The 12,653-nt window shown below is 42.2% G+C and overlaps 1 protein-coding gene across 3 annotated transcripts in view; it reads left to right on the top strand.

Moving 5' to 3' along the window:
- Window positions 1-12,105, top strand: part of Smad4 (SMAD family member 4) — a 57,695-nt gene extending 45,590 nt beyond the window's left edge. For all 3 annotated transcript variants that reach the window (XM_050151720.1, XM_050151718.1, XM_050151719.1), the window contains exons 11-12: window positions 4,714-4,852; window positions 6,341-12,105. In XM_050151720.1, coding sequence (XP_050007677.1) covers window positions 4,714-4,852; window positions 6,341-6,552 — 351 coding nt within the window. In that variant the 3' untranslated portion in view covers window positions 6,553-12,105. The remainder of the gene's footprint in view (window positions 1-4,713; window positions 4,853-6,340) is intronic.
- Window positions 12,106-12,653: the final 548 nt, after the last annotated feature.

Below are 12,653 nucleotides of genomic sequence, written 5' to 3'. Positions count from 1 at the left end.
TTCAGTCCCAAAGAAACACACAGAGGTCTACATTAATTATAAACTGGTTGGCCTATTAGCTCAGGCTTCTTATTAACTCTTAGAACTTATATTAACCCATAATTCTTGTCTGTGTTAGCCACGTGGCTTGGTACCTTTTATCCGTGAGGCATTCTCATCTTGCTTCCACTGTGTCTGTAGATGGAGCCTTTTTCCTCTTCCCAGAATTCTCCTGTTTTAGTTGCCTGGCCCATACTTCCTGCCTGACTACTGGCTAATCAGCATTTTATTAAACCAATACAAGTGACAAATCTTTACAGGGTACAAGACCATTGTCCCACAGCAATCATGTGGGTACTGGGACTCATACCTTAGTCCTCTGCATGAATAACAAGTGTTCTTAAGCACTGCACCATTTTCCAGCCCCATATTGTGATCTTTAGCTTTAGGTCAGGTAACTTAATAAATCCTTTGTACAGTTTTAATATTCAAGCATTGTACATACTATACCACTGTGTGTTCGCCTTCCAGGCTGATATTAATTCAATTAAGCCTTAGGAAAAAAAAATCAAATTTTGGTTCTTGATTGAAAGATAATATACTGAAGCAATGTTATGTTCACGTGTGTTGTATAATGAGTTTGTAATCAAGAGGAACTACAGAAAACATGATAATAAATAAATGAAAGCATGATTAAGTTGCTCATTAGCTTAGAAGTGATGGGTCAGAAATACTTTTTTGGATCTATGCTAAAAGGAATATTTACAACCTTTGGTTCCTTTGAATTGCTTCTATCAACAACTTAGATGATTCTGAATGGAAGATGGTACCATTTCAACAGTAGCATTATTTTACCACTCACTAAGAGAGACATGCTGTGTGTATAGTCAGCCATTTACTGTGTGAAGCCAGTAAGTGACACAATAAATGTATAGCTCGACTGAAAATTTTGTTTTCCAGTCTTAGTATTGTAGTTACATGGATGATCTACTGGAAAAGGTTTGATGAAGTTTGGTGCATCATATATATCCTCAGAATCACGTCATCATTTTTCATTTTTGGGGTTTCTTGACATATATGCCACTAGTGTACTATGCATTCAGTTGTGTATTTGATACTCTACAACATAATTGTACTGTCCCCATATGTTAAGATTATTTGGTTGATTTTCATGATTCATGGTGGACAGGGAGGAGTGTTAAGCATTTTTTTTTTATTCTATGTTTAGATAGTAAGATTACGTATGGGGTAGGCATGGTGCTGTATACCTTTAGTCCAGCTCTTGGGAGGCAGAGACAGGAAGGGCTCTGAATTCTAGGCCAGCCTACATAGTGATTTCCAGGCTAGCCAGGAATATATAGTGAAACCTCCCTCAAATACACTCCCCCAAAAGGATTACGTATATTATACCTGATTAGTGATGGCTTTTTAAAAAGTGATTGTATATAGGTAATATAAAACATAAAACTATGAAATTCCTATAAGGTATGAGGATTAAACCTAGATAACTTTAGCAAAACATCAAAGGCTTGATTTATAAAAACAGTTGGTAATTTGTGCTTCATTAAAACTAGTTCATAGGGGGAGGGAAATGGGAGGCGGTAGCGGGGAGGAGGCAGAAATGTTTAATAAATAAATAAAAAAACCTTAAAAAAAACCAAACTAGTTTATAGGGTAGGGATTAGGAAAATGGCCCAGTTGGCAAAGTACTTTCTCTACAGGCTTTAGGATCTCCGGTTAGATCCCCACTACCTGTGTAGAAGCCAAGTGTGGCAGGTAGGTTGATAGCTCCAGGCTCAGTGAGACACTGTTTCAAAAAGTAAGGTAGAGATCTTGGTGTGGTGGCACACAACTTTAATCTCAGCACTTGGGAGGCAGAGGCAGCTGGATCTCTGAGTTTGAGACCAGCCTGATCTATAAAAGCGAGTCCCAGGACAGCTAAGGACTACACAGAGAAATCCTGCCTTGAAAAACAAAACAAAACAAAAGACACTTTGTGCAGAGCTATTGAGATGGGAAAGGGTTCTGCCATATGCTGGGCTGTGCGAGACAATACCTTCTAAAGGTCAAACCCAGTAGAAAAGTTGAGTGTCTAAGAAAACTGTTGGGAGCTGTAGAAAGTAGCTTTTCTGTTCTAGGCATTGAGGAATTCTGATCCCTAGGACTTGTCAAGTTCGTCTTTGAGTCTTTCAGGACTTTGTAGTTGACCAGTCTTTCTACTTGTAGCCTAAGAGAAGGATGTTCTCGGTTTGTTTTCTGATGTGCCAGTTAAGAAATGTTTTGTTTCTTGTTTTTTTAGAAAATGGGTATCGAGTTAAGGAATAAGTAAATAGGATTATGGTTTGTTATTTGGAGAGATTGTATTATTGTTGTATGTCTTTATGGTTAGTGTTTAAATACCATGATTAAGACATTGTAAGTGTCAGAAAATTTATGGACTTGGTTCCAAACCTATCATTACTGAGTAGAAAATTATGTACACTTTGATTTCCCTTGTTTTCGGTGATACGGTAGCATGTACTTGGGTTATCTGCATTCCAAATTTAAAGAATTAGTTATGTTTTAAATAGGAGTCAAGTTACACAGTTCAGAAGCTAAAGTGATCCAGTATATAGCCTTGTTTCTGCCTCTCCTGCCCTCTCTCTCACAGCCTAGGACTCTTTCTGTGGACTCTCCCACAGCTTACTAAAATGCCAATAGAATTTTGGGAAGTAAAGTTTAAAATGTAGCTGTTTTTCTCAGGTAATGAGGTGATTTGCTACCCATAAGTTGTTGGTTATTGAAATCACATCCAGTCCTTACATAAAAAAGGAGATAAAGTGTCATTGGCCCCTCTTCATTATGTCTTCTCTTTGTGATGAGGAATGACTTACCAGGTCTTTCTTATTCCTCTGGAAAGGAAGATGACTACCGGGAAGGCTTAAAGCAAAACAGTAACATCTGTTAGCAGCAAGCTGTATAGTTACCCTATGAAAGTATGTGGACTTAATATTCCTATTTTATGGTTAGGCTCTGAGGAGGTTAAGAACTTAGCACATGTAACTCATTGGTGGACAAAACTGGCTCTTTAAAAATTTGTAAACATTTTCAAACATGAAAATAGAAACCATTTCCATGAATATAAAACACTATCCTGAGTGAGGTAAGCCAGACCCAAAAAGAGGAACATGGGATGTACTCACTCATATTTGGTTTCTAGCCATAAATAAAGGACATTGAGCCTATAATTCGGGTTCTTAGAGAAGCTAAATAAGAAGGAGAACCCAAAGAAAAACATATAGGCATCCTCCTGAACATTAACCTTCATCAGGCGATGAAAGAAGACAGAGACAGAGACCCACATTGGAGCACCGGACTGAAATCTCAAGGTCCAAATCAGGAGCAGAAGGAGAGCGAACATGAGCAAGGAATGCAGGACCGCGAGGGGTGCACCCACACTGAGACAATGGAGATGCTCTATCGGGAACTCACCAAGGCCAGCTGACCTGGGTCTGAAAAAGCCTGGGTTAAAACCGGTCGCACTGAACATAGAGGACAATGAGGACTACTGAGACATCAAGAACAATGGCAATGGGTTTTTGATCCTATTGCATGTATTGGCTTTATGGGAGCCTAGGCTGTTTGGATGCTCACCTTACGAGACCTGGACAGAGGAGGGTTTTCCTTGGACTTCCCACGGGACGGGAGGGAGGGAGGGGGACATGATTGGGGGAGGGGGAGGGAAAGGGGAGGCGGAGGTGGGGAAGAGACAGAAATATTTAATAAATAAATTTAAAAAAAGAAAAAAGAAAAAAAGAAACCATTTCCATGAATTTCCATATAACCATCACTTAACTAAAATAGTTATGTTCTTATACTTGTTTGGTTTACCTTTTATAAAAAAAATTCCTTCTCTGGAAGATTTGAAGAAAGCCTTAGTTTTGTTACTATGTTCTGGGTTCTAAAGTATACTTTTAAAGATGTGGGTGAGAAGCCGGGAGAGAGGACTCCGTGGTTAAGAGTACTTGTTGATCTTCCAGAGGGCAAGGCTGGGTTCTGAGCACCCACATGAGGTGTCTCCCAACTACATGTAACTCTAGCTCCAGGGGATCAGACACCCTCTTGTAGCTGTCTTGGGCATCTGCATACACATTGCATGCACCCAGACAGACACATACAGAAACACACACGCACTAAAGTAAATCTAAATATAACAACTAAACTATATCTGTTTTCCTATGTAGCGACAATGCAGCTGGGCAGAAAGGCAAAGCTATCCTCTCTAGCCTAAAGAAAACTCAATAGTTTGGCTCTGGAAGGATGGGCAGTTTCCTACTTGTTCATTTGATACAGAAAGCTAGGGACACTGGCCCTGTACACAGGTTCTTGTAGACAGTGCAGTGTACCTCTTGCTGATCTCTACGCTGTACCGTCTGCCTAAAAACATTTAAAACTTCTTTTGAAAAATCATTTCATGTGTTGGGGTGGTTTGTCTTCATGTATGTCTTTGTACCACGTGATTGTCTGTAGCCCTTAGCGGGCATCCTATCCCTGGGACTGGACACACGGCTGCGAGCTGTCGGGTGGGTGCTGTCACCCGCGTACTTTGGAAAAGTCCTGAGATTGAAAAACTTCATAATTAACTCATTTCTTATAAGAGGCAAATGGAACTCTGAGTGTTAGTCTGTTACATGTTGGCTTTTGATGGATGTAATCTGGGGTGGTGTATTAAACTCAGACTTCTGTTTCACAAAGGTCTTCGATCTGCGGCAGTGTCACCGGCAGATGCAGCAGCAGGCGGCCACTGCTCAAGCTGCAGCTGCTGCCCAGGCAGCCGCCGTGGCAGGAAACATCCCCGGTCCCGGGTCCGTAGGTGGAATAGCTCCAGCAATCAGTACGTATATTTTTCTGTCCAAAGTGTAATAGTGGCTTTTAATCTTGATTTACTCACTTGATCAATTGTGTAAATAATAATAGAAATTAAAATTTTTTCCTGGGTTATAACAGGAATTTGTAAGAATCTTCACTTTGCTGGGTTAGGATCCTATTGGCATCAGGCAATAAAGGGGTTGTCACTCTTCGGTCTCTCCTCTTTGGTGATGCTCATCCGCCAGGGGATTAAATCACTGAGATCTTGACTTTGTGCTGTTGGGAACAGCTACCACAGGTTCAGAACTGGACACCTCCATTGAGAAACAGTGTGCTGAACACAGCTAAGGAAACTGCAGTGCCCTGCAGGAGTTGCCCAGCTCATTACAGACTCCTCCCATTAGGCTCATGGTAATATTGATAAATGTGGACTGACTACATGATTGTATGTTCTGACTGGAAAATTAGATACAGTCTATTGTGACATATGTTCAGGAGTTTACAATTTAGGTATATACAAGATACAGTCACTAATTCAATTAAAAAAGATTAGGGAGCCAAACATTTGCTAGTTTTAATGTTATAGACAGACATGTTCTGTTTCCTTAAGAAATCAGTGTTGAAATAGGAGCGGTGGGGCTGCGTCCCCAACACCCCGGCCGCTTGGCTAGCTTATGCCCGAAATAACAACACACAAACTGTATGCATTTAAGAACTGCTTGGCCCATGAACTCTAACCCTTACAGGCTAATTCTCCGCATCTGGACTAGCCCATTTCTAATGATGTGTGTAAGCACCCCAAGGTGCGCTTATCGGGAAGATTCTAGCCTAAGTCCATCGTGGGTTGCAGCTGCCTGGGAGAGCAGAGCATGGCGGCTGTCCGGTCCCTCTGGAAGCAGCGCAGAGTCTGACCTCACTTCCTCTTCCTCCTGTTTACTCTCCCACCTATCTTTTAACCTATCAGGGCCAGCAGTTTCTTTATTGCTTAACCAATGAAATCAACAGATTGATATGACACTCCCACATCAATTCAGACTAGTATTGAATTTCTTATTTTTATCTATCTCCCCCCTCATGTATAATCTCAAAACTGAGAGACAGACACAAGTCAACTGAGGGGTCTCAGTGGGACCGGGTACATGACTGACTATCAGCCATGGCTTATTCTAGTGTGGCCACTTAGACACTGAGGTTCTTAGGACCATGGCATGCTCTGACTTCTACAAATGAAGTCAGTTCTTCCTCCTCTATCCCAACTTCTAAAGAGGAAAACGAGTGAAGTGTTGGTGGATTGTGGAAATTGTGTGGTCTCTGGCGGTTGAAATAGATACGTGGAATGTAAACTGTCCTAACCAGATTTTCAGTCCCCTTGATAAGTTTAGACCCGCAGCTACCCTTTGACACTTTGACAGAGAAGTTGTATGCTGAGGAAAACACATAAAGAAGACAGAGTGTGGGGAGGACGGAGAGAGATGACCCTGCTCCCTGACACCTTCCGCACTTCTTCTGTTAGGTCTGTCCGCTGCTGCCGGCATCGGGGTGGATGACCTCCGTCGCTTGTGCATACTCAGGATGAGCTTTGTGAAAGGCTGGGGCCCAGATTACCCGAGACAGAGCATCAAGGAAACACCGTGCTGGATTGAGATTCACCTCCACCGCGCTCTCCAGCTCCTCGATGAAGTGCTCCACACCATGCCCATTGCAGACCCGCAGCCTTTAGACTGAGAGCTCTCACCACGGACGCCCTAGCCATTTTCAGGGTGGTGGACTATGAAATATAATCCTGTTTATAATCTGAAGATCTATTGCATTGTTGTTTTGCTCTGTCTTTTCATAAAGGGTTGAAGATGTGTTTGCTGCCTTGCTCTTAGCAGACAGAAACTGAATTAAAACTTTTTTTCTATTTTAAAACTTTTCAGGCATGGCTCAGAGCTTGAAGATCAGGAAGACCCAATTCTTACTAAATCTTCTCTGGTTGTTATGTATGAAGGAGTCACTCCAGTGCTGGGAACTCAGCCCTTGCCGTGTGCGAGAGCTGCTCATGCTCAGGACACTGGTGTGTTCCTCTGCAGAGCAGCTGTCAGAGTCAGCTCACCTGTTACTCAGTGAGCAGGTTATTGCTGGACACGCCATGTCCAGTGCCACGTGGGCGAGTCAGTTTTACTGAAAGCAGCTTCACTCTGTTTTAAAAACCTTTTATCAACCTTTTATCCAGAATGTTTTTTGCAAGTTAAACAGTGAAGGTGAATTAAATTCATACTGTCTTGCAGACTTCAGGGTTTTTTTCCCCCAAGACAAAACACTAATCTGTGTGCATAGTGACAGTTCTTTACAATTACCGGTCAAAGAAATGCCATGCAGATTTTTTTTAGCCCTAATGGATGACCATTATCAAGATGTGTACTTTTGCCCTGTTAAACAGTAGATGAATTCTTCTATATTTCTAGGCATATGGTTGGTTATAAAAAAGCCTAGGGGGAATTTCTTTGCCCTTAATTCCCAGGGAGAAGGTTTTGTATTTCTAAGAACACTAAGAACAGTGTTGCTCCGCCTGATGCTCCACTGTTCTGCAAGGTGGCAGTGCTTCATCTAAAACAGCGACTGTTTTGGAAACTGCTAAACTCTCTGTTAGATGCTGTGCAGAATAATGGAAACATCGTAATAGGTAGTTTGGGTATTTTTGTACTTGATTTGATGTGTGACTTTTTTTCATATACTGTTTAAATCATGTATGTTTTGACATTGTTTAAAATTCAGTTTTTGTATCTTGGGGCAAGACTGCAAACTTTTTTATACCTTTTGGTTATTCTAAGCCCTTTGTTTGACATCATCGATGAGTCGGCAGTGACTTTGTATAGAGACTGAACTAGAGAAGCTGCAGATGCATTGACTGTACCACAGACACATGTATACTTTTTACCTAGTTAGTAGCGTAAATAAAACTGAGTCTCAATATACAAAGTTGAATTCTAGGTTTTGTTTTTAAAATGCTTTCCTTTTGCACTTTTGAGTCCAATCTCAGTGGCAAGACACCTTCTACTAAATGACAGGCAACAGCCAGTTGGCTTGTACAGCTCTGGTTTCCCTCACACTCTACCAGGACTTTCCCATGTACATTATGTATCATGTGTAGACTTGGTTATTTTCTGAATTTTTATTTTACTGTAGCGAAACTAGACCTGGGGTTTATAGTGTGAATATAATCAGGATCACCACCGAGATGCTTTTAGGCCTTGCTCTGAGAGTTCCTGGGAATTTTGCAGTGCGGCAGGCGTCTGAGCTCTGGAAACACTTGCACAGCGTTTTCCTTGTGCTGCAGTGAACAAGGTCCTGCAGCCAGAGACCCTGACTGCTGCCGTGACGAAGTGGAAATCTCACCCCACCTTACACACCTTGTTTTTTAAGAAGCTTCTTTACTGGCTCATTTCTAAGAACTTATAAATACTTTTGCTACAGATCTAATTATTATCTGTATAAGTTTAAGGTAACTTTTTAAAAACGTTGTATTGGCAGAATTATAAAACGCTACCTTGTCTAGAAAGTTTGTCTTTAGATCCCTTTTACTATGACTGGGGTATAGGAGGGAGAGGGGAGAGTTTGAGTGTAACAGACTTTCAAGAATCCAGGTCATCCGACTAGAACATTGTCCATGCCGTGGGACACCTTGATGCTTCCTTTTCTACTTTACGGACAGGTTTCCATGTTTAATCATCTTCATAAAGTATGTGGGAAATACTTGCTAAGAAGTATCTCTTCAGAGCCAAGCCACCTGTCTTGGTTTTTTTTTAACTAAGAGCCATAGAATTTTCTCCTAGTTCTTGATGATACTTGTAATGTGACTGTCCTATGCTTTTGTAAACTGTTTCTTTTTGTTCCTTGGAAGTTGCCATCTTTGATGAATAAGACTTTAAAAAACTTCCCTAAGCTTAAAAATTTTGTGTCCATTTTAGGATAAAACAGTTTCTGTAGTTTTCAGAGTCTGATTACGATGTGGGTGTGGTTCTGGGTGTTGGTCTCTGATTCATAGCTCAAGAGTCTCCTAAGATTCAATTTCACTGGAAACTGAGTGAGAGATGAAGTAGGCCCACTCAGTTTGAAACCCATTCTACTTTTGTCTTGTGCCTTTCTGTGCATAGTTAAAGGGAATCCTTAATGGTATTTGCCTTTATTTGCTCGGAAGTAGATTCTTTTGTGGGATAGAGTCTACCTTAATTGTTCTGCTTTACTGCCCCTGCTGGACAAAGATGATGATAAACCACTGCCATGTACTTGCTTCTCCTCAAACACCCACAGTTCCTATAAACAGTACAGGTTCACAGACAGGATAAGGCACCGTAGGGGACATACCTGGGACATCCAGCAACACATGATTAACTATGCTGTATTTCAAAGTTAAAAATCCAGTTTTATAGGGAGTGGTGTGGTTTGTGTAGGCAACTTTAAAGGCAAAGTAAACTCAGAGGTTTTACAGGTTGGAGAAGGGAATCTTCCGGAAATACTTGTGAGGTATCTGTGGAAGTGAAGTATATTTGCCTCTGGTCTGCTGCGAGTTGGCTAATTGCCGCTCGTTAGGGTTTTTTGTTATTGTTGTTTTGTTTGTTTTTAATTTCCATTTGTTGTTGCATCCAGTTGAGACCTCTTGGAAGGAACAGTTTTATTTGGAGTTGGCCAGAGTTCCTTTTGGTAGTTTGTGTAGGTTGCTGTCTGCATTGCTGTCATTTTACGTCATGATAGACAGTGGTGAAGAGGGGAGCTAGATACTGCAGCGAACGTGAGCATGAGCCCTGTCACGGAACAGCTCTCATAGGTGGGGCCTGGAGACCAGCAGTGTGCACCTAAGTGCACGGTGGGGGATGCTCCTCCCCAGTGGACAAACTCATCTCGCTACACAGCGATCTGTAAATAGCCCCTGGAATCCTCCTCCGCATGATCGTAAAGAAAAGACTCCTGCTCAAGCCTTCCCAGTTTTCCCTTCTAATAACCAAGCAATTTCTTCTCTTGTGATACATTAAGAGGTGTGTAAAAAGCCAGTGGCCTTATCCATAGCAGCGTCCTTGGCAGAACCTCTGACCTACACTTTCGGTGTTACTGAAGAGTGAAGGTTTTCATCATCTTGCCTTATTAAAGAGTAAAACCTTTTAAAAATTAGCCATTTGTTGGTGGGAGCTATTTAACAAATCAGGATATCTGGGTATCCTGTTTCTTCTCTTTTTCTCTCCTGGCTCTGGGCCTCTGAGACAGACAGCACTATGTAGCCTTTTCTGAATGCCCAAGACCGCTGTAGTTTGGATATTTTCGTTTTGAATTCTCTTCATCTTCTTTTCTGACAGCTACTACTTCTTGGGTGGTTGGCAGTCTGCCTCCTTAGTGTTCTCATTGTGTTCTAATTCATTGGTCCTAACTGCTTAGCTGAGGGAAGCAGTTGAGGGAAATTAGTAGTGTTCACCCAGGACACTTTCCTCTTGGCGTCGAAAAGGACTTTGGTACATTGCTGTTTGGCATTGCTTCGATTGCTTCCAGTGGTCTCTGATTCCTGATGAGTTTTATATGGTCGATACAGAGAGAATTAAGTCATATTCATAGCCCCATAGCCTCCCTTTCCCCCAGTGTTTGGAAAGATTTAGTTTCCACACAATTCGCTCCTAAGAACTGTACTGTTTGCTAGAGATATCAGCAAGCTGCACACGCCCGCTTCCAAAAGCGTCCTTGCTTGTTTGTGTCCTCCGAACCCCACTCTGGCCGCCTTCCTCTGTAGATACTTCTGACCTTTAGGTGCCTTTATGAGAATTGAGGGTCTGATATCATGCCCCAAGGAGTAGCTAATGTAATGACTGATGTTTTCAGGGATTTTAGCATCAAACTTAAAATGAATGAATGAAGCTTTTTATTCCTTTTTTAATGTGGGAAGAACCGAGGAGAATTTTGGTGAAGACAATCATTTGTGTTCACACAGTTTGTTTAAGATGTTTTCTCAGTTGGTCCAGAGTTCATGTTCCTGTTCAACCAAGCACACATGGCTCTGGACTCAGTAGCACTTACGGTTCACGATTTAGTGTGTCCTGGGCCTCTGCTGCCTCACCTGTGAAATGAGGCCAGGACTGCCCTGCAGCTCTGGCTTTTAAGTGACCTTGCCCACCTTGCAGCCCTTTGTGTTTGCTCTGTCCGTTTGTTCTGCTCTTTGAGGGGGGTTCTTGCTTATTTCTTAGTTATTCGGTGAGACAGGCTTGATCTTTCATTAGCTGGTCTTCTGTGGACAAGTAGTTACATATGTCCTTATGACTTACTTTAACCAAAGGCCTAGCACCACTTTAGGGGCTGCAGTGAGTCCACCGCTCAACATGAACAGCTGGAGTGGGGGAGCCTCCATTTCCTTTTCCCGTTGTCTGTGTCCACAGCCTGTCTAACGGCTCTTCTGAGTCGTGGCGTTCTGACACAAGTTGGTATGTGTGACACTGTCTTCCTGAGTGCTGGCAGTTCTTCACCTAAAATGGATTGAAATCCTGTTAATGCCTGCTGATATCAGAGGTCCTTTCTTTGGGTCTTTAGTTGCTTAACTCTTCTACACTCAAAACAGGAAGTTCTCCAGAATTGTATCAATATTTTAATTGATGCTATGAAAACCAGTATCAGTGAATGCTTATTCACTTCAGTTTTGCCTCTTTTCTATCCATTTTGATTAGACAACTTTTGGCTGGATCATTCTTTCCAGAGAGTTCTCTTCCAACCTGCTTGGATGAGTATAATAACTGAATTTGTTATTTTTAAGGACCTGGGAACCTTTCTAGGGGGTGGGCTAGGGGTGGGGGGTTGGGGAGTCCTGGTAGAGGCCAGCTCTGCGGTAGCTGGTGGAGAAGGGACGAAACCAGCTGCTCTTGCTAAGGCTGCTTGTCATTGGTAGAAGGACTCACGGGCTCGGATTGGTTAAAAGGCTGACTATGGAGTTGCAAACTTCCTCCAAGTGGAGGGTTTTTTGTTCAGTGCATCGGACATGTGACTTAGGAGAAAAGCATGACTGCCTATAGTGATGAAAACTGGCGTGCTGCAGAGTCCAGTGTGGGAGATGTGGCGGAGGTGCCGGGACAGATGCGGTCTCCCAGCTCTGTCTCCCGCTGGGGGCTACTCAGAGCTTGCGCTCTTAGGGAAGCCCGCAGACTCAGTTACTTCCTTTCTATATACTTTTGCCTGGTTGAAGTCTGTGGCTAAAAATAAAATAGTTGAAACTTTCTTGAGAACTCTGTAACAAAGTATGTTTTTGATTAAAAGAGAAAGCCAACTAAATCATATGTGCTCATTCTTTTCCTTAAGCTCAGGGGTGCCTTGGATCTGGAAGGAGTTCCTGATTACTTTAAATATCTTCACACCTGAGATGGACCTTTTCTTTCTTTGTGATTTTGAGGTGGGAAATAATGATATTCCAGAGACAGCCCAGGAATAGCAGCCCTCAGTCTTGTCTCCTCTAGGGAGTCATGGGTGCTGGGAGGGAGGGCACGAGGCATGGAGTGGAGGCAGAAGGGCTGAGGGAAGCTGTTATCTCGGTTTCCAGCTCTCGGAGACGAGAAGGCTGTATATAGCAGGTAAGTGTTTCTACAATAATGGCTAGTATGACCACATCAGCTTTTTCATCTTGATGAAGTTTGAGAGAAGCTCAACAGCCCAAGAGACTTGTTCGTTCTTGTTTGCTAACCTGAAGTTTGCAATATTTTAGGCAGGAAGTAGATTGGCAGTCTTACTGAGAAAAAAAATTCCTTTGTGGAACACATTTCGGGAGAAGGGGAAGTTCTATATTTTTTTTCTGCCTTTGCTCTTTTTTCTTTTTTTTTTTTTTC

Source organism: Alexandromys fortis, unplaced genomic scaffold (assembly GCF_014885135.2).
Source record: "Alexandromys fortis isolate MF-2015 unplaced genomic scaffold, M_Fortis_MF-2015_v1.1 scaffold_71, whole genome shotgun sequence".
NCBI lineage: Eukaryota > Metazoa > Chordata > Mammalia > Rodentia > Cricetidae > Alexandromys > Alexandromys fortis.
This window is presented reverse-complemented; position numbering and strand designations above follow the sequence as displayed.